This window comes from Botryllus schlosseri, chromosome 3, assembly GCF_051294905.1.
Source record: "Botryllus schlosseri isolate E-star chromosome 3, Bs_hap1, whole genome shotgun sequence".
In the NCBI taxonomy this organism is placed as follows: domain Eukaryota; kingdom Metazoa; phylum Chordata; class Ascidiacea; order Stolidobranchia; family Styelidae; genus Botryllus; species Botryllus schlosseri.
Window position 1 is genome coordinate 14162098 of NC_137238.1, and position 20153 is coordinate 14182250.

The 20153-nt window shown below is 40.7% G+C and overlaps 1 protein-coding gene and 2 long non-coding RNA genes across 3 annotated transcripts; 1 reads left to right on the plus strand and 2 right to left on the minus strand.

The window, feature by feature from the left end:
* The first annotated feature begins 12306 nt into the window (after positions 1–12306).
* LOC145435390 (uncharacterized) lies at positions 12307–16405 on the plus strand. Its single transcript, XM_080312665.1, has 2 exons — positions 12307–12552; positions 12621–16405. Exon 2 carries the CDS (start codon positions 13100–13102, stop codon positions 16403–16405), a length of 3306 nt encoding a protein of 1101 aa, XP_080168791.1. The 5' UTR covers positions 12307–12552; positions 12621–13099.
* A 2179-nt stretch (positions 16406–18584) lies between these two features.
* On the minus strand, positions 18585–19157 carry LOC145435292 (uncharacterized). The gene is made up of 3 exons (XR_013913790.1): positions 19017–19157; positions 18780–18951; positions 18585–18714 (listed from the first exon to the last, which is right to left on the minus strand). It is a non-coding gene; the product is annotated as an uncharacterized LOC145435292 (long non-coding RNA).
* Positions 19158–19172: 15 nt separating this feature from the next.
* LOC145435291 (uncharacterized) lies at positions 19173–20140 on the minus strand. Its single transcript, XR_013913789.1, has 3 exons — positions 20086–20140; positions 19945–19998; positions 19173–19811 (listed from the first exon to the last, which is right to left on the minus strand). It is a non-coding gene; the product is annotated as an uncharacterized LOC145435291 (long non-coding RNA).
* Between the last annotated feature and the right edge of the window lie 13 nt (positions 20141–20153).

Here is a 20153-nt window from a genome sequence, read left to right on the forward strand (position 1 = left end):
ATAACAAATTCCCATTCTGTAAATGTCTAATGCATAAATTTTTTACAGGATCGTTAACATTTTTTTATAAATTATAGTCCATTCTAACTTTCAAGAAAAGATTGTTCGTGTATTGAAACAGCCGCAAAGCAACCCACAGTCGCGAGGAAATTGAAAAGGATTCAGGGATCCTAATAAAAGTGCAAATCATTATCTTATGGGATTTCGGCACGCCAGGCCGTCCATGAGAAGCAACCATTTCATGTTCCACTTTGCTTCAGACATTGAGATATTTCCAAAGATTGTAGTCAATATGAATGTTACTTTGACGAATGGTGCCGGATTGGATTGATACTCATTGGATCGATTGATGCAGAGAAAAATAGTCTTGCTGAAAGACTATGCATATTATTCGAGTACGATAGAGGTGAAGAGATGGACACTACAATGCAACCTGTGGATAATTTCGTGTGCCTTGTGAATATGACAACCAAGTTCAGCTACAACTGCCATTTAAGCCATATTGCATTCCAGATAATATTTCTTCACTTGTACTAGCTGGAAAAAGATATGCCGCTACTGCAAAACTGGAGATATTCTTATGCCCCAGAAACAGCAACGAAATTCGTGAGCAGGAAAGCTTATCAAAGAGACAAGAAAACAACATCAATGATAAATTTGATACGGACATTTTTGCCAATCCATCGAGCAGACTACCTCATTATCACCAAGAGATTGAGTCTTGATCCGTTATTGGAATCATTTTTATTCTGATCAGGAAATCTGGCCGCACCTGCGATATGGTAATTTTCAAAGAATAATTGATTTCTAAAGAGGCTTGAAACATACTAGTGTTCAAATGCCATGGTACTTGATGCTTGAATGCCCTCCGATGTTCAACGTCATGTGAGATCGCTGCTCTACCATCTAACTGCTGTCCTGATATTGTCATTAAGAGAGGATAAGAAAGCTCGAAAAAATAACATTTGAGAATATATATTTTTGTTACGTGACAAGAAACATTGACGTTATCAACTACTAGGCACAGTTATTCGATTGTTCGTAATAGCACAGCACAGTTTCATAAATTACGACAAAAATAGATGCAGACAGTACATTTATCGAATGGCTTAAACATAGGTATATCTGATATTGTAATTTGCATAAATATGAAAATCCCTTTTTGCTACATATTCACTTGACTTAAATGCTTTCCGTTAACTAGGATTTTGGTTCTTGTTATTCTGAATTTAGATGACAACAAGTCTGACATGATAACAAAAGTTGTTTATGCAGTTTTCAAGTGTTATAGTAAATGAAATACCCATACCCCGTATAAACTTCTCAATGATATTATGGTGTTGGTATCGTCATTGAAATTTAGACACGACTAGTATCAGAGCATTAAGGAGTCCATGAAGAGGTGAGGTATTTAAGCTGTTTAAAATCCTGCTTCTGTAATACCCATGCGATGACACATTGTTATGATTCTCGGATTCGATCAACTTCTTCCATGATCACCTGGACCGTTGAGGGAATAGATGGTGATGTGTAAGTTCGGAGATTTGTTGAGTGAAGGGGATTGTTGGATAGCCTCTATTCCGTCCCATTCTTCGAAGTCACCATCTCGCAAGTCAGCTATGATTGTAAGAGTTGACAGACAAACTGGACTGGACATGGACAACATTACAATTTAATGACTATACAAAGTATATGCTGTGAACAATCATTTATAGATCATTGGCTGTGTACAAGTCCATCAAACCTGACATGGACAATGGCAGGAACTTCCTACCTATTGTGGGTCGCTCTTGCGCACACATACACTTATAAGATATACCATCATATCATGGTAAATTGTACTCATGAAGTACCGTAGTTTGAAAAAGTAGGTTAAGACCAGGTTTTGCAGACGTTTCTTAGTCAATTGGATATTGAAATCTACTTATTGAAGCAGAAAATGAACGGTCTGAAAAGTACACGAGTAGTATGAAGAAATGAGTTAGACTTTACTTTGTATACATCTGTTAGTCAATTGTATACTGTATCTAAAAGCTGCTGACGATTACTCCTGATATGTATCAAACAAAAATATTTTTATTTTTATTCATTTGTATATATGAGCATTCGGATCACAAGATGAATGTCCGTAACAAAGGAATAATGACTATTATTACTTCAAAAACGTGATGCTTTTTGCGATATCCTCAAGTAGGTTTTGCCAACTTTCACAACTTCAGAAGGCCTGACTCCAGAGTCAGTTTTAGAACCTGCCTGAATTGACTTGAAAAAATTAGAAATGACTTCGTGACTTGATTAAAAATTTGTAATGACTTGAAGATAGTGACCTGATCCCAACTCTAGCTCGTACTATGAAGTATCCACCTTTATTTGATACTGCGAGACCACCTCCGATCACAATGTTCATCACGTAGGCACACTGGTACATCAGTTTCGTCTGAATATTAAGCCATGCTACTGGTATAGGCCAAAACCTGTACAGTATGCACACAATTCACGTGCAAAAGAGGTCTCGATAAAAAACTTTTCACTACGTTAACGCCAGTTCCTGAAGAAAGATTGCTGGCGAACCGTTTGTTTACATCGATTTCATTCCTGTAGTGAAGCATGACTCGCGACGCGCTCAAACGCAGAGCTCACTGGAGTTTCCAATCATTGTATATATATCATTGTACAATCTAATAACATTGGTCCAAACAATTTTTGTTGACATCGATCTGACAGTTGTTTTTGACTAACTTTCGGGCTATACATTCATAAATGACTTCAGTTTTTCTCTATCACGTCAAGTTTTTGGGTTAGGCACCCACCAAATGGTCATATTTCTTTTATAAAACGTTTCAAAAACCACAACTAGTCGAACGTAGATCAATAGACTCCCAAAAAACATTTGCACTGCTTTATTTGATTGATTTAAACCAGTGGTTGTTAACTTTTTTCTTCGAGCACCCCCTTTCATAAATTATCGTGCTCTAGCGCTTCCCACCCCCTATTTTATGGACTGTAATAAAGACAATTGGTAATAGGGAGGGCCGTAACAGCACTTCGTCAGACCCCCTAAAAAACGATTGTCTTACGCATCCATAGTGTTATTAACCAAACTTGTGGGGGCTTCACCCCCATAACCCAGTTGCGTATTTCGATGGTCAGCAAAGTTTGCGTGGCCTGGTCACCCTAGGCGCCAAAATGTTGTATAATGCTTGAATGAATAGGGGGTAATCGCATATATATGTTGCTATAAACATTTTAGTCCAGGGGCGGGCAACATACGGCCCGCGGGCCGGATCCGGCCCGCAAAGTGATTTTGTCCGGCCCGCCGATAGTTTTCCGTCTTATACGATAATGTGGCCCGCGGCTACAATCTGCCGAGATTCCCCTCTTCTTGCTTACTACGACATATTTTAGTGACTGTATGTTATTATATACATGTATGCGCACTGGGAAGCGTGCGAGAGTGGAGCTTACGCGTAAGTTCGTCGAAGCGAGAATTAAGACTTGCATTATCGGCATTTACGATGTACTCAACCCTAATATCGTTTGTTGTAATCATGGTGTTTTTCGATTACAATGGTCATTTACACCAGGCCGACATTTCTTATTTTTGTTTCCGTAGCCGCCGACTTGTAGCACGGCATACTTCTAGGCTTTTGTAAGACACCTCTTATGTCAGGGGTCACCTACTCAAAACGGGTCGCTGGCCACTTTCCAAATGTCATAGAAGCCGCGGTCCGCATGAATTCAATATCGAGATAAAATAGGCCCCACAGTTGAACAACGACGCTATCTCGTCACCTACTCAGCCCTAATGAATTGATATCTTGGTAAATTTGGGGTACCGGGCTTATCGAACGCCTTGAAATCTTAATTAGTGATTGCAACGTGTGTTCATTGATCAGAGATTAGCAGACATGGCGGCGCCTGGATGACAATGTTGTTCTCAATCCACATTGTCTTCGTCATTATCGACGAGAAATGGCTTTAAAGTGACTTTGCTGTCGTTAAAATACATTCATTAAATACGATTTACACCTTGTATATGTGGATAAATTAGAGAAAAATGTATCGATTCAGCAATCCGGCCCGTCAAGTACTTAATGTTCCTATATCCGGCCCGCCGACTGGAGAAGTTGCCCGCCCCTGTTTTAGTCTCTCAACCCACGTAATCAGATTTACCAGTAGCGCTGAGTGAGCTGTTGTCTTGGAAAATGAAGGCCACGTAATTAATAATTGAAGATATTCGGGCGTTCCCGTTGGTACAATTACTTCCTCACGTGTTGTTATTTTGTTAACTCTTGTCCGCTATACAGCCAAAAGATTTCGGAACGCATGAACGTATTTAACTAATCTAAGCACACGATTTAAAAGTGGTATTTCTTCTCTGGCAAATAATTTCTCCCTAATTTAATGTTATTTGTCCTGTGGGGTGCAGAATGCGACGACATGATAATTCGGCACGCGCGATTTAAGCACCTATATCAGGGGCAAGCAACGGATACAGCCTGCGAGGGGATTATGTGCGCCCAGCGGACAGTTCCCCGTCTTACAGTCTCCAGTCTGCCGAGACTCCCCACTACTTGCTTAAACGTCAAAATTTCTTGACTGTATGTTATTATATACGCTTGTATACCGGCAGCTGAACGACGCTTCCGCCTAATCGGCCATCTAGTGTAGGGTTGCCATATTTTTGTGAAGCAAATTCCGGACACCCTTTAGCGCCAACTAGCGGATTTTAAAATGAGTTGTAACACATTGACCGTCAATATGACGTCACACTAGCAAAGCATTTCCCATCGGCTATATACACCAGTGGTTCCCAACCTTTTTCGGTGGCAGGGCCAAATTTAGAATTTCAGAGTACGGTCGGGGCCGCACGAATACCAGGGCAATGAAAGGAACCCAAAATAGTCACCAAAATATGAAAATTCGCATTGTTCCGATCATTCGCTTGACGCCATTGACCATTGTGTTGCCGCGCTCCCGTTGTTCAGAACAAGCAACCTTTGCTGGCTATTTCGGAGTAGTTTTATTGCCCTGGCGAGATTTCAATTCGTATTTATTGAATCAGTGCGACACCTCCTTTCGATAAACGCCGTCATAACAAATTATTTGGACGCTTGGGTCACGAGCTATAGGACTACCAATTATGCTGTTTTTTGTCTGCTAATCAGTACGCATCTCGGCGTATTGAATCGTGAGTCACTTGATGCACATCAATCCGTAAATTAGTTATCAATACCCAGGGCCGTAACAGCACTTCGTGAGCCCCCCCCCCCCAGAAAAAAACGTTGCTCTTGGCCCCCTCAGGCTAGATGGCTGTTTACCGCTATTTATCATCTAAATCGGGTGTCCGTTTTAGGCACTTCTCTCGTCTAATCGGGAATTGAAAATATATTGGTATCAATTTTTATCCTCTATCTCCTCACGTAATCAGATTGACCGGTTGAGCCGAGTGAGTTGTGTTTGTAAAGGTAGGACCACTCAATAATAATTAAACATTTTCGGGCGTATACCCGTCGGCTGGAACGGAACAGCACTTCGTCAGGCCCCTCAAAACACTTAGGTCTTTAGCTCCCATTGGGTGATAAACCGACCACCCGTCCCGTTGTTCGCCTATGCCACGAAATCAGCATCACCGTATAGTGAGCCAGCGTGGAGCGCGAAAATTTTCGATAATTCAAAATAAAATAGGTCAATAAGATCGGAAATTGCATATATATTCCTATCAATTACTTGTCCTCTCTGCTCACGTAATTAGATTTACCGGTAGTGCTGAGTGAGGTTTCTTGGAAACTGTAGGGCCCGTAAATAATAATTAAACCTATTCGGACGGGCGGACCCGTTGGTACGACTTCGATACATGATGTTATTTCGTGATCTCCAGTCTGCTATATCAAAAAATATAGAACCGCCCAAACGTACTAAACTAAAAGATGCACACGATTTCAAATTGGTAGTTCTTCACTGGCATATAATTCTTCCCTGCGGGATGGTAGCCCATTTGTCTCGTGAGGTTCAGATTGCCAAGACAGGAATATTCGGCGCCAGTCCTTTAGGTGCCTATGGTCAATTATACCTATACGTATTTTGTACATACATAACGAAGTTTCCGGTCAGCGTAAGGGCAGTCCTTTTTGGCCAAGGTTTTATCGCTGTCGATCGTTCTGACACACTTCTTGGAGTCGCATGTTATATGGCCTAAAACTTTATATGTCTTCGTGTGTCGTGGCGCGGTAATGGCCAACGCCGATATGCCCACTTCTATAAATCTTGCGTATTTTATCTTGGTGGAAGAGTATCTAATAATGAAGGTACTTGGAAACTTGAAATCTCGCGCAGCGCGAAACAATTTTGAAAAAGTTGCATAAGATTTCATGAAATACTCTATAATTCATGCTAATTCACTAAATAATTTTGGGCCCCCTTCGAGCTCGTTCCCCCCAATTGGGGGACTTGGGGTGGGGCAGTTACGGTCCTGTCAATACCTATATCTATGGGTCCTGCTCGTTCTACTGGAAAGTTAGGGCACATTGCATTGAAACAGCAGTGGCGTAATCTTAGCAGTCTACTCACAACTTTCTTGCAATCCTAATTGAAAACTCCAGACTCCAAGCCAAGCAGAGTATTTTATAAATATAATTTTTTTTTTCATAAATCGATTTCTCAATATTTTTGTGGGGGCCGCCGAAAGGCTAGCTGAGGGCCGCATGCGGCCCTCAGGGCCGTGGTTGGGAATCACTGATATACACTATACAGGAATGAAGTGGAACATAGGTCATGAATTGAGCCATCTGTAATGTGAGCTCTGGTGATTGCTACTTGCTAGGATTTGCAATAGATTCCTCCACGGATGAAATCATCTGGCGGGTCGTGTCTGGCCTGTCAGGATTGGGTTTGACAGCCCTGCTATACAGTTAGGTCGGTGCGGCTATCTGCTCATGTGTTTTAATCAGGTCCGAAACAACATTTTTTTCCACCCCTTCCGCCCAAAAAGCACTGATCTTGGGCCACCATAGGGTAGTCGATGTACCTTGTTGGGCACTTACTATATGCATTTAACTGTTGAATTTTATGTAGAATTCTGTCAATAATATTGATTCTTCGATATATTAGGCTATTATAAAATGCACCAGCAGGTTGCACATCCGGTGATTTCCAACCTTTTATGCTCGCGACCTCGTTTTCCACTTGAAAATGTTCCGTGGCAAAGCTCAAAACTTGTGAAGCTGATTACTAAAAAGATTCAGCTTGCCCAAACTTACTAGCCTAGGAAGCTGATTACGTCCAACATCATTGCGATCTCCAGATAAAGGCGGACGATCCGTAGATTTGGAACCACTGTCTGTGATTGAAGCATCCAAGCGGCTATAACCAACTCTACGAATATACCGTTAGCTTATAATTGCGATTACAACGAATATACCGTTAGCTTATAATTGCGATTACAATCAGACTTATTTCAGTAAATGATGGTTATTTATACTTATTTTGATTGCATTTTTGGCGAGGGTGGTGCCTGGAGCCCATACTAATATCATTATACGTTGCATCAACTCGCGCGCGGCGCGAAGAACAATTTTGAATAGCATAAATCTGCTTGAAAATAACATTGTTTATGTTGATTTACGAAAAACTTTGGAGCCTGCTTCAAGCCTTCAAATTCCGGACATTTAGGCATATTTTAGAAATTACTCCCGGACGCAGATTTTTCGGTGAAATTCCGGACGTATGGCAACCCTAATCTAGTGCGGCATCAAGACGAGCAACCAGCCTCCGCCATCATCAATCACATTCCCACGGAGCGATGGCGCAGAGGTGGCTGGAATCGGAAAACATGGCGCTCGACAATGGAGACTGACCTAGCGCAACGCGGGCTGTCGCTTGAAGACGCCCACGACCGCCTACCTTGGAGACGCTTAATACGAGCCTAAAACTGATGTTTTTTTTGTTTCCTGTTTTCTTTTGCCCTTTTCATTTTTATTTTATCCAATTGAAAAGCCGATATATCTATACGCTTGTGCGCAGCGTGCGAGAGTGCAGATTACGTAGGGTTACCATTACCATACGTCCTCTTTTAGGAGGCTTTGTCCTCTTTTTTGATTTTTTTGAAAGTGTCCTTGGAGGACGCCCTGATGTCCTCATTTTGAGATTTTTTCCTCTTTTTTGAGAATTTTGGTTAAATATAGGTCAAAATTCGAATGAGATACAGTATATCAGCACTGAAGTAACGCTCCGGCGGCTATTCCGGGAGCTGAGCCGGAAAGCTGACTATTTTTTAGTCAACCGACCACGAAGTGGGGACAATTTACCATTCTTTTCAGAATTTGACTCCGGGATTGCAAGTCTGAAAATTTTGAGAAAAGTGTCCTCTTTTCAGATTTCCAAAATATGGTTACCCTAAGCTAGGTTACGTGTAAGTTCGTCGAAGCGAGAAGACTTGCATTATAGGCATTTAAGATGTACTCAACCCTAATGTATTGATATCTTAGTAAATTTGGATGACCGGGCTTATCGAACGCCTTGAAATCTTAATACGGATTGCACCGTGTGTAAATCGACCAGAGAGAAGCATACATACATGGCGGCGACTGTATAACAATGCTGTTCTCAAATCCACATTGCCTTCGTCATTATCGGCGGGAAATGGCTTTGAATTAACATTACTGTCGTTAAAATACAGTAAATGCGATTTTTTTTTATGTGTGGATAAATGTGCGAATAATTTATCGATTCAGCAATCCGGCCCGCCAAATACTTAATTTTCCTATTTCCGGCCCGTTGACTGGAGAAGTTGCCCGCCCCTGACCTATATGGACATGGACGATTAGACTTATATACATGTATAGGTTTACGGATAACATGAGGGCAATCCTCTTCCGCTAAGGTTTTCTCGTTGACGATGTTTTTGGCACACTTCTCGGAGTGCCATATTGACCGGAACTTCATGTCTTAGTGCATCGTGGCGTGGTAATAGCCGACGCCGAAATGCCTGTATACTTTCCATAATATTGCGTATTTTTTCGTGGGGGAGCCGTCAAAAAATGATGTGTAATTTTTCTTCATTCACCGAAATAATTTAGGGCACCCTTCGAGCTCACTCCTTCACCGATTGGGGGGTTTGGGTTGCAGCAATATCGGTCCTGGTAAGAGGTCAAGTCCGGTCGGGTTATTTGGGGAGTTTAGTATTCGAAGTATTTCGTGCTCGAGGATCACTCGACTATAATTAACCATATAATAATCGTATATGGGATAGTGGGGGTAAAATCAACGTTTTTTGTAACCACAATCGGGTACGGTCCCATACCCTGTGGTTCGAACCATCCGGAATTCACATCTGCGATTGGTAATACGGGGAAATTGATGATATTGGATTTCGTTTTAGTGCTTTGTGTGACTAAGTAAGTCAACTGAGAATGGGATCCATGTATCTTCTCACATAGAATTTAGTACTGTACCCAATTTTAACGTGAATGTATTCCAAACAAAGCAACACATATTATATCATGTCCACGTGAGGTTGTGGACCACAACACCAGATAGTATCATCTTCTATGATACGATGAAGAAATATTACGATGAAGAAATATTTTTACGATTTAATTTTGTAACTCTCAAATAAAAGTATATTTAGTTATTTATATCGTGCATAAAGCTTCAAAACATATTTTATGTACAATGGGCTGTCACTCTCAAAAGTGATATACAGATGTCTCATTCTTCGATTTCCACACGCTGTGCGCTGCAGGATATGATACCTAGTTCGAAACATTTTGTTCACAATAACCGTAGCAAGCGTGGCGGCAGTGTTTTAACGGGGAATTGGCGCAATTCATTTTACATGAATTATAATAACCCGCTTATGAAAACATATGTAGCAAACATCGACGGGTAGCGCGACCAAAAATTTTGGGATTTGATATGTTTTGTTGAATGTTAATTTGCTGTGAATACTCGTTAAGAATAGGTTCTACTACTAGATCATCCACTGCGAAGCCATTTTCCTTCAACGCCCCCAATATCGCCCTGAGCCCAGCGCCACCCTCCATATCGCCCCTTAGCGTTTCCGCCCCCTTCAATTTCGCCAGCGCATTTTTTAGGGGGGGCTGGAGGCAAGGTTAAGAACCACTGTCATTATTGCATCTGCAGGACTATTAAAGTTCGAGTTTCAGGGTCCAAATTTACGGTAATAACTCATAATTCTGTGGGTTGTATCGAGCAATAGTCAGTCAACATATGTATAGGGCTACAATCTAGTCTGTTATTTTTCCCCGAATCATCGTCAGATATTAGGGGGTTGGCTACTTCCTCTAATTGCCCCTCGATGACTCTGCAACGGTTTTCCGGTAAGTTGTTTAAATATTTTACCCGTTTTGGATGTCTGTTGTCGGACATAAACATATGACAGTGGCATATATCAGGGTTACTCATGTGCATCCTTATTGTCTGATCATTAAGAAAACACAATATCTCAAAGCTTACACATATTGCAACAATTCAATATTTATGTAGCTTATTGTTCTCAATGTTTCTGTATCAATCAGGATGTCTAACTGAGTGTGTATTTGTTAATGCGCCTAATATTATGTCATTTTGGAGAAAGCCACACTGGGATCGTTTTGGAGCTACCAATAGCCATTTGCCATTCTCACTTGAGTTGTAAATCTGGATTCCCTACTCCTCCAGACACCCATGGTAGCAGTAATATACCAATCCCCGTGTCACGACAATATACAGAGCTATACCGAAAGTAGTCATACGATGAAAACGCCGTTTCCCCTGATCGAAAGTGAGATATCGTCTTTCACTTGCCAAGTAATCTTTTCTCAATTTGCAAGGATGCTAATAGTTCCTAATATTTCTCTTCCAAGTCCCGAGGCCTATGTCTGATCATTTAACCTGTGCTGATGGACTATTCCACGTTCTGAATCATCTTCGATTTAAAAAAAATTCATCATTAGGCCTGCTATACCTAGGATCTTCATGTTGATCCATATTATCGAGCGTATAGAGGAGTTTCAAGTTACATGGGGTAAGTTGAATGAGGCATTGGACCTGTAGATGATAGTAAGTACGCTAAATGTAATGCATAATTTGTTTTAAAGAGACTTTTGGGGGTACAGAACTTTAATATACAATTTAATAATATATTTATATTAGAAATATATTTATACCCGAAGCTTTTCGAGCCAACACTCTTCAGGGATAATCGTCGGCATAAAGAGAATTTCAAAAACTTGCAAATAACTACATTGCATACAGCCAATTGTGACGTCATAGGAACAAAACAACATCAAGTGCAGACAAACCGCGAGCGCAGCTAGTGGCCAATTTTTAGCTGAAGCAAACGTTCCTGCTGCTGCAGAGATGAGCATGGATTAGGATTAGGTTTAAAAAAACAGGATTTGTGAAATTTTGTCGGATTTGGATTGGATTTGGATTAGACATTTTTTTCAGAACGGATTAGGGTTTGGATTGGATTTACTTATTTTCTGGGAGATTGAAATGTAGTGTGGCGCATGGCGAAAAACTTTACTCAGATCAGTTATTAATGTACTTATGGTTACTAAGTTATCTTGAATCAAGTGAATCGTTGGTTGTGAAAGAAAATTTTCAAATCCCTGCATTGCCTAAATTAGTATTTTTTCTGAATTTTCAGTTGGAATCGGATTAGGATTGGACATGGACTTGAATATGAAAAAGGTATGGATTAGGATTAGGATTTGAAGGTTCGGATTTGGATTGGATTAGGACATAGAAATTTCAAATCCGCTCATCTCTGTGCTGCTGGCATAAACGTGGTTGATGGATCTTAATGAATGTTGATTCCAGCGCGGACAAGTGGAAAAGTGTGCGGCCTCTACCCAAAATTGAGAATCTGTCGTCACTATAGTTATTGGCGCAAGTAGCATGCTCAGCTAAATGCCTGCCAATGGCAGAGTTCATTGCCACGGCCTGATTGTGTTCCAACACCCTTAGGTCAGTTTCAGTTTCATCGGCCTGTCCGTGGGAATTTAATGTACGTAGTCTAATAACGCGCGGTACATGTTGTTTGATACGTTCCTGCAAGCGCTGAGTTGTTCTTCCTACGTACCGACAATCACAGTGGCACTTAAATTCGTAAACTATATTGCTTTGTTGAGAAGCCGGAAGAACATCTTTGCGCGTTGCAGGTAGTAGTTGTTTGGTGGTGAATACAACATTCGTTTTGACGTTGTCGTAACAACGATCTACGGCGGAGATCAACTGTTTCTCAAAACGAGAAGAGATGGGACCCAACCACGGTAAATGTATGTATACATTGAAGTCGCGATTTCAGACTTCAAGAGTCATAAACATCACGGTTCAATAAACCTTGTATGACCTTTGTGACGTAACTGTTATATAGTTCACTGCCGTTCAGTTTCGCCCTCGTTGCCTGCTTTGTATCAGTTGCTAATATTTCGACTATCAATCTTATTCAATCGTATTTACCTCGCAATTTTTATAGATCCTAAAATAATTATTATGAATAGTCTGATTCGAAATTTGTAACTGTCCTCAAGGAAACACCGTCAAGTAAGTATATATTGATTTATCCGGTACTAAACAATTTGTGTTAATTCGCTGTGTATTAATGCTTTCAGAAAACCGTTTTTCGTCTGTATAAAATAAAAACCAACGAAGCAGGCAGAAACGCGTCATCTTGGGGTGTTGGATAGGACAGTTATATCTCTACTGTGTATACGTGGAAGATTCCACCCCTCTTTCGCGGTTACATAAAGTTTTTTGACGCATCCATTCAACAAGTGCACCAATCAACAAAGAAAACTCAACTGTCATTGTCATGGATTCCAACAACCAAACCAAAGATCCTGATCTGGATGTTACACCGAGATGCGACGAAGACAACAAAGTCACCAAAACAAAAGACAAACCAAAGTCTTCAAGGTCTCATGGTGCCAGATCAAATAAATCATCAGTTCAAACGAGATCCATGTCAAAGGCTTTAGAGCACAAATACTTGAAAGCAAAAAGTTCGAGCAAATCAAGTTCAAGTCATCGATCATCAACAGGTACCGGTACTTCTACATCAAATCATTAAACTAAATCTCGCTATAGTGGAATGAATGTTGAAAATGTCGTAAATTATCACCGGAAACTGCAAGAAATAAGCTCTGCACGAGCAAAACAGGATATTGAAGATATTCAGGCTTCATTGAACACTGAAATACAATCAATTCAAAATCAAACTGCTTTGGCCCGAGCCAATCTACAAGAACAAAAAAAGAAGTTAGCAGAAGATCTACGAAAGAAACTAGACGAAGAAAAGAGGAAGTTGGAGGAAGAACAGAGGAAGTTGGAGGAAGAGCAGAGGAAGTTGGAGGAAGAAGAACAAGAACTACAAAGACGGCAAAATCAACAATGTGAAATGATTAAACAGAGGATGCAGCAAAACGCTGACGAAACAGCTCGCCGTGTAAGACGAGAACATTTGCAAAATACATGTGAACTAGAACTAGAACTCACTAGACGGGGTGTATCAACGCAAAGTTCACCTCAACTGACAGCGGCAGAACTGCAGCCATCTGAAAACAGGAGCCTGGCTCCTCAAGGAAGCAATGTTCCGGAACAGCAACTACAACTAGCCAGTGCAACTATTCAACCTACGAACAATGTAATAATTTCAATTGCTGAAGCGTCTGCAAGTGTTGCTCCAAATGTAACTCCACCGATATCTTCGAATACATCATACGCAGGTGTGGCTATTCCTTTTAATATCATGTCTCACAGTTCTCGCCAAATGTCTAATGCTATGAATGAGAATGTTTGTGTGCGTGAAAGATCTAACAGTAACTGTGTGACTGCTCGTTTGAACGCATGCATTGCACCCAAAAATCAATCGCCTGTAATTGATGACGAAAATAGTCGCCTTGTTGTAGCACCTCCCATGATTGATACACAAATAACTCCTAATTTGCCTAGTTCCTTTGCATCTGGTAGCGTACAACCCTTTGCGCCAGCTTATTCAAATCAGGCAGCAACAGCAGGCTGCGCAGTTCAAACAACTGCAAACTCTGATCTCATTGTAAAGCCTAACCAACCGACAAACTTAATTCAATGTGAGAATCCGTATGTCATTCACCAGGTTAAATCCAGTGATCAAATTGTTCCATTAAAGTTGGAACCAAAATGTTTTAGTGGCGACCCAATTGAATTTGATACATTCAAGGAAATGATAAATGCTACTTTGAATCGTCAACCATGGTCGCAAAAGCAGAAGTTGATGCATCTTTTGCAATATACCGGTGGTATTGCCAATACTTTTGTTAAAGCTTGTGAGGATTTGGAAAACTGCTTTGATGAAGCTCTTGCAGTATTGAGAGACAATTTTGGTCAACCGTTCCAAATAAGTGACCGCTACATAAACACTGTTATAAATGGCTCGAAACTCGTAGAAGGTGACAACGATTCTCTCCTCTTATTTCATGCATCGTTAACCGCCTGCACAAATAAGTTAACCAAATTTGGAAGAATTTGTGATGTTTCACGCTCTATGGTTGAACAAATTGCCGAGAGACTTCCCCCTTCCTGGCAGACTGGTTGGAGAACCTTAGTGGCGGAGGTCACTTTTGACCTGAAAACCGAACTGACTGTTGAACATGTAAATGACTATGTTCGCCAGAAAATTAGAGAAATCACTAGTAAATATACCAACCCTAATCATGAAATATCCAAGAAGCAAGTGACGGGTGTATTCAAAGCTGGCAAGCCAAAGGCATCATTCAGCACACAAGTTGTGACTCCAACATTGGAACTTTGCTTCATGTGCAACGAAAAGCATTTCTTGAATCAATGTACCCAGTTCCGCAAAATGCAGTATCTTGATCGCATTGAATTCGTCAAAACCAAAGGGCTCTGCTTCAAGTGTCTAAAGTCGGGACATTTTGGAAAAGCATGCAAACGCATTCAAGCTTGTATAAGGCCTGGTTGCAAAGGCAATCATACAACACTTCTTCACCCACCTGAAGAAAAGATAAAAGAGGTTGCTAACAAAACCTTGGATTCGGCAAATGAACAAATTGAAGGCCAAGGCAAAATTTCTGATTCAAAAGAAGCTACCTCTTTCTTCAGTGCTTCCTGCGATGACAATGAATATGATGATGATGAATGTGTGACTTTGAATGTAGTTCTGGCAAGACTACGGATCGTTGGCACTGACAAATACATCGTCACCTTGGCATTGATTGATAATGCAAGCAATTGTTCATTCATATCTGAAGAACTCGTGAAATTACTCGGTCTCGCTGGGCCCGAGCGAAACGTAACTTTCCAAACAATCGAACCATCTAAAAATACCAAGAAGTCAACCATTGTTCGTGGTTTAGAGATTTCTGATTACGAGGGATCAGAATACGTACCTCTGAAGTCACTGATATCTACAGAGAAAATCGCTCTGGACAACGACCTGCGGCCAACACAAAGTGATGTACATCAATTTCAACAATTTGAAGACATTCCAATCCCAGATCTTTCTGGAGACATCGGTCTGCTGATTGGTAAAAACAACCCCAAAATTCATAAGCCTCTGGAAACTATCTACGGACCTGAGGATTACTTCGCAGTGAAAAGTGCCATCGGATGGATGTTTACATGCCCAAAACAATCCGAACCTTTCAAACCTCACTCCTATTTCATTCAAACCAATCCAAACCCTTTGTGCAGGATGTGTCACGATGATGTCAATTCCATAGCAAATGACAAAACTGAACTCTCTGTAAATGATAAACTATTTATGGAAAAGGTGTCATCGACAATCCTACTTGACTCGAACGGGCACTACCAAATGGAATTACCATTGAAACATCCGGATTTAACACTGCCCGACAACAAACATCAAGCAAAACAAAGAATCAATTATCTACAGAAAAGATTCCAAAAGGATCCAAAGTTCTTCGATGAATACAAAGTTTTCATGTCTGACATGATCACAAATGGATATGCCGAGAAGGTTCACAATGATGGGCCAGTTGGTAAAACCTGGTACCTGAGCCATCACGGTGTGTATCACCCTGAAAAGAAGATTATCCGCGTTGTTTTCGATGCATCTGCGAAATTCAATAACCTGGCGTTGAACGACCTTCTGTTACAGGGGCCAGACCTAACAAACAACCTTGTTGGTGTTTTATCGCGCTTTCGCAGAAATGAAGTTGCGATCCAAGGTGACATTCGATCAATGTTCCACCAGGTTAAGGTTGATGAATCTGATAGAGACCTGTTACGCTTCCTGTGGTGGAAGGATAATGACCCAAACCAACAACTTGAAACGTACCGCATGACTGTGTTTTTATTTGGGACTGTGAGCAGCCCCAAAGAATGTAGAAGGACAAGAAGTGCGAGGTCATTGTGTCGTCATTTGATTGTTACGTAGGGCGTCCGCCATTTTGGTCCTGAAGCTGCAGCCGTCTATCGTTAATTTGCCTATTGCGCCGCTCTTCGGTTCTATTGAAATTGACTTTTCGAACGATTTCTCCCTCCTTATTCATAAAATCCAAGTAATAGTGTTTAATTTATAATCTTATTAATATTCTGAAACGAACCCTAACCAGAAAATATACCCAAATTAAAAAGCAGGTTGGTTAGAATAAGTTGAAGATTTGTTTCATCACAACACCGACTACAATAATACATTTAGTGTTTGAGTAATATTAAATGTGATATCATAATAGATGTTGTGATAAATAAATTAAAAAGGATTGCATTATAACATAAACAACAATCATGTAATGTACCCAAATTAGAAAGCAGGTTCGTTAGAATAAGTTGAAGATTTGTTTCATTACAACACCCACTACAGTACTACATTTAGTGTTTGAGTAATATTAAATGTGATACTACAATAGATGTTGTGATAAATAAATTAAAAAGGATTGCAATATAACATAAACAACAATCATGTAAATTATTTCGAATATAAAGCCATCATATCAAAAATAATACAATATTTAATAATATAATAATAATTGTAATATATATGCTAAATAAAAATGATATATATCTATGTAATGTCGAATGGCAGCAATTTCAAAAACACTCACAAAGGAACACTACTAGGAATGAAGGAACAATAAATATATGACAGTACTAGATTTAGAAATCCATGGTAGAAATACTAGCCGAAAAAGTATAACGAAAAGTATTCTCAGTAGTAGTTGAAAAAAATCAGCTCCTATACAGTAGAAAAGCGGTAATTTATATGGTAGTGTTCAAGGTATATGTTGTCTCACTTGATATTTGAACGTGTGGCCAATTTACCTGCATGACTGTGTGCATTTGATTTCCCCGATACATTTCTTGCATATGCATGCAGTCTTAGTTGAATATATCGGTGCGCCATTCTAGAAAAGGCGACATCAGCATGACACGGCGGGAAATCGTTTTGTTTCGGAAGTTTTTCAAATATAAACTGGTCGGGTGAGTTTTCGAACCGTGCGACATCTATGTTATTGCGAAAAATTGTTTCGATAACCCGAAAAAAACGGAGCATTGGCGGGGTCGGGTGGGTTAAATATTCATCCTCATTTGCTATTGATAAATTTCCATCTTTCGTGTAGGACCGTATGACTGTTAAATTTGAAGAAATGTTAGATGATCGGAGAACCGGCTCTTGTACGGAAAACTGCGAGCGGCAAGTCTCGCACTCCGAAAGCGTGATTTCTTTTGCGATAACCCAGCCGCAAACGTAATAATGGGCGTTCGATTCTCCTTCGTCCAGACATGCGTTGGCCAGTAATTTCAAATTTTCTTCCGCTTCGAGTCTCTCCTGCCCCTCCCGTTCTTGATTTTTATGGTTGTCCACAGCCGATTTCAAAAAATTGATCAAATTCGCTGAATCATCTTGCTCACAATTCTCCCCTCTGATGCTGCCCATGTACTGCGATACGCAAATAAGTTTCAAGGCATTGCGGAATTGTATCGCCTTCGGGTGTGATTGACCACGACTTCTTATCTGCAAAATATATAGGCTAAAGTCAAGCACATTTCTGTTACTTCAACTCAGAAAAGATGACACCACACAATAGCATACCTGTGCAAAAAGATTCTCTACGGCATCTTGCGTGAGGCGGCCAGTGAGGAGGTATTTCAGCTCACCTCCGATTACCATCGTGTGATGCAGATATAGCACGCTTTGTGTGGACATCAATATCCCGGTCTGGACTGGCTTCCATCCTTGCTTCGAAAATGTGAGGTCCCCAGTCATTTTGATAGCCTTTGATAAATTACAATAAGAGGATAATTGTGACGCGCCTTTGCCAAATATCAAGGTACCATTTCGAGTGATTGTATTTTTGCATCGGAAGTGGCAAATAAACCTTCTACTGGTTTTCGAGCATTCATCACATCGAACCAGTTATTATAGAATTCGCAAAAGAAGGCCGTTGTCTCTGCCTCTTTGGCAACAGCACCGCAAGCGTGCATTGCCCGTAGAGCAGACGCGGTGCTGTGACTGAGTACCTGAAATACAGATGACATGGTATGCATAAAACCGATGGACGCATAGCATACACCATAAATACGATATCACGACGAATATGTAGGCTATCTCACTTGAGCAGCGGTGCAAACTCTCATCTTTTCGAGTTTTGTTGGCTTCACGTGTTTGCGAGTGAGTTTTGGTGCCATTTTAAGTTCTTTACCCTCCTGGTAATCAATTAATGCCTCGACGTGAGATGAAGAAACCTAAATTACGGGGATGATTGTGCTGGTTTAAAGTGAGATTCATGAGTGCAGGATATCATACCCACCCTTGCGGAAGTTAATGGGACATTCGGTATTGTTAATGCGTATTCAGGCAAATAAATCTCATTGGACAAAAATGATGAGCGTAGATTTTTTATAAGATGGGGGACATCAGCCAAGAAACATAACTTCGCACCAGCAAGATATGGATGATCAACAACTGACGATACTTGATTTCTGGTTGAATAGAACGTCGGTATAGTAAGTGACAATGGCACTCTACCAACCTTTCGTCATCAAACCTTCCGGTTTTAATATTGGCAGATCGCCACATTGCTTGATTGGATGGCGCCATGTCGCTTACGACAGCTGCAACGAACATTCCTCGTCGACCCAACTCGTTGATCAATATCTTTGTTACCTCCCACAATTGCAAGCCAGACACCGAATTTCCCGTGAAATAATACGCTGTTAAAATCAATGCTATTTACCTCGGGTGCGCATTTGAATGAACACAAGTAGGCCTATTATAAATACCTATTACTTGCTTCCACTTTGTGGCGAGACCTTTCAGCATGAAACACAAAGCGTGAGACGCGAATTCTTCTCGTTCGCCCGACCTAAACTCGGGGCTGACGTACCCCACGAACGATTTCAACCCAGTGTCGAATTCCACGCTCTCGGACAACTGCATTTCATCCAGGGCTAAAATGCAGTTCCTGTCCCAGTCATGCAGGCTGTCTACTTTTTTTGCAATCCAATCCAAGACAATGTACTGGATTCCAGCAGCAAACTTGAGCGATACCACCCGTTCACATAGCGTGCGATAAGACGGGAGAGGATAGGAGGATTTCCTCAAGTATTCATATCTGAAGATCGGTTATACTGTTGGCGCTCTAAGACTAAAAAACTCCTTTAGTTATCTACCAATGTTTTCCAGATGAGAACCTGATTTTCAGCGCTGACATAATTGTATCATCACTCCATTTGTATCCAGAGGCCTGCCCTTCTCTTTTCAAAACTTGAATCTGATCCTCGTTAAGAAACCTTCCTACCACCTTCTCCATTCGCTCCGTGGTATCGGAGTTCATATTCAACTACCAAAATGATCGTACATTATGTACAATTCCGTTATAGTCACATTTGGATATCTTGCATCATATGGTTCTCGTTGTTTATTTGAAACGTTTAAAAAGGGCTACAATGAATTTGACAAGGATTTCGAATTACCTGCGATTTCAACCGCGCAATTTCTGCATCTTTCTCCCGACACTGGCCTTGGAGCTGCAATTGATAAGATTAGTGACTTTACATCCTAGTCGGTGCTATGCTGCGTAAAGTTATGGACCAATCGGCAATATTGAATCTTACTAGCTCCAGCTCCTGCTTTAACAGGGCACAATCCTCGCAAGAAGCCTTTTGCTTGAGATTCTAAATAA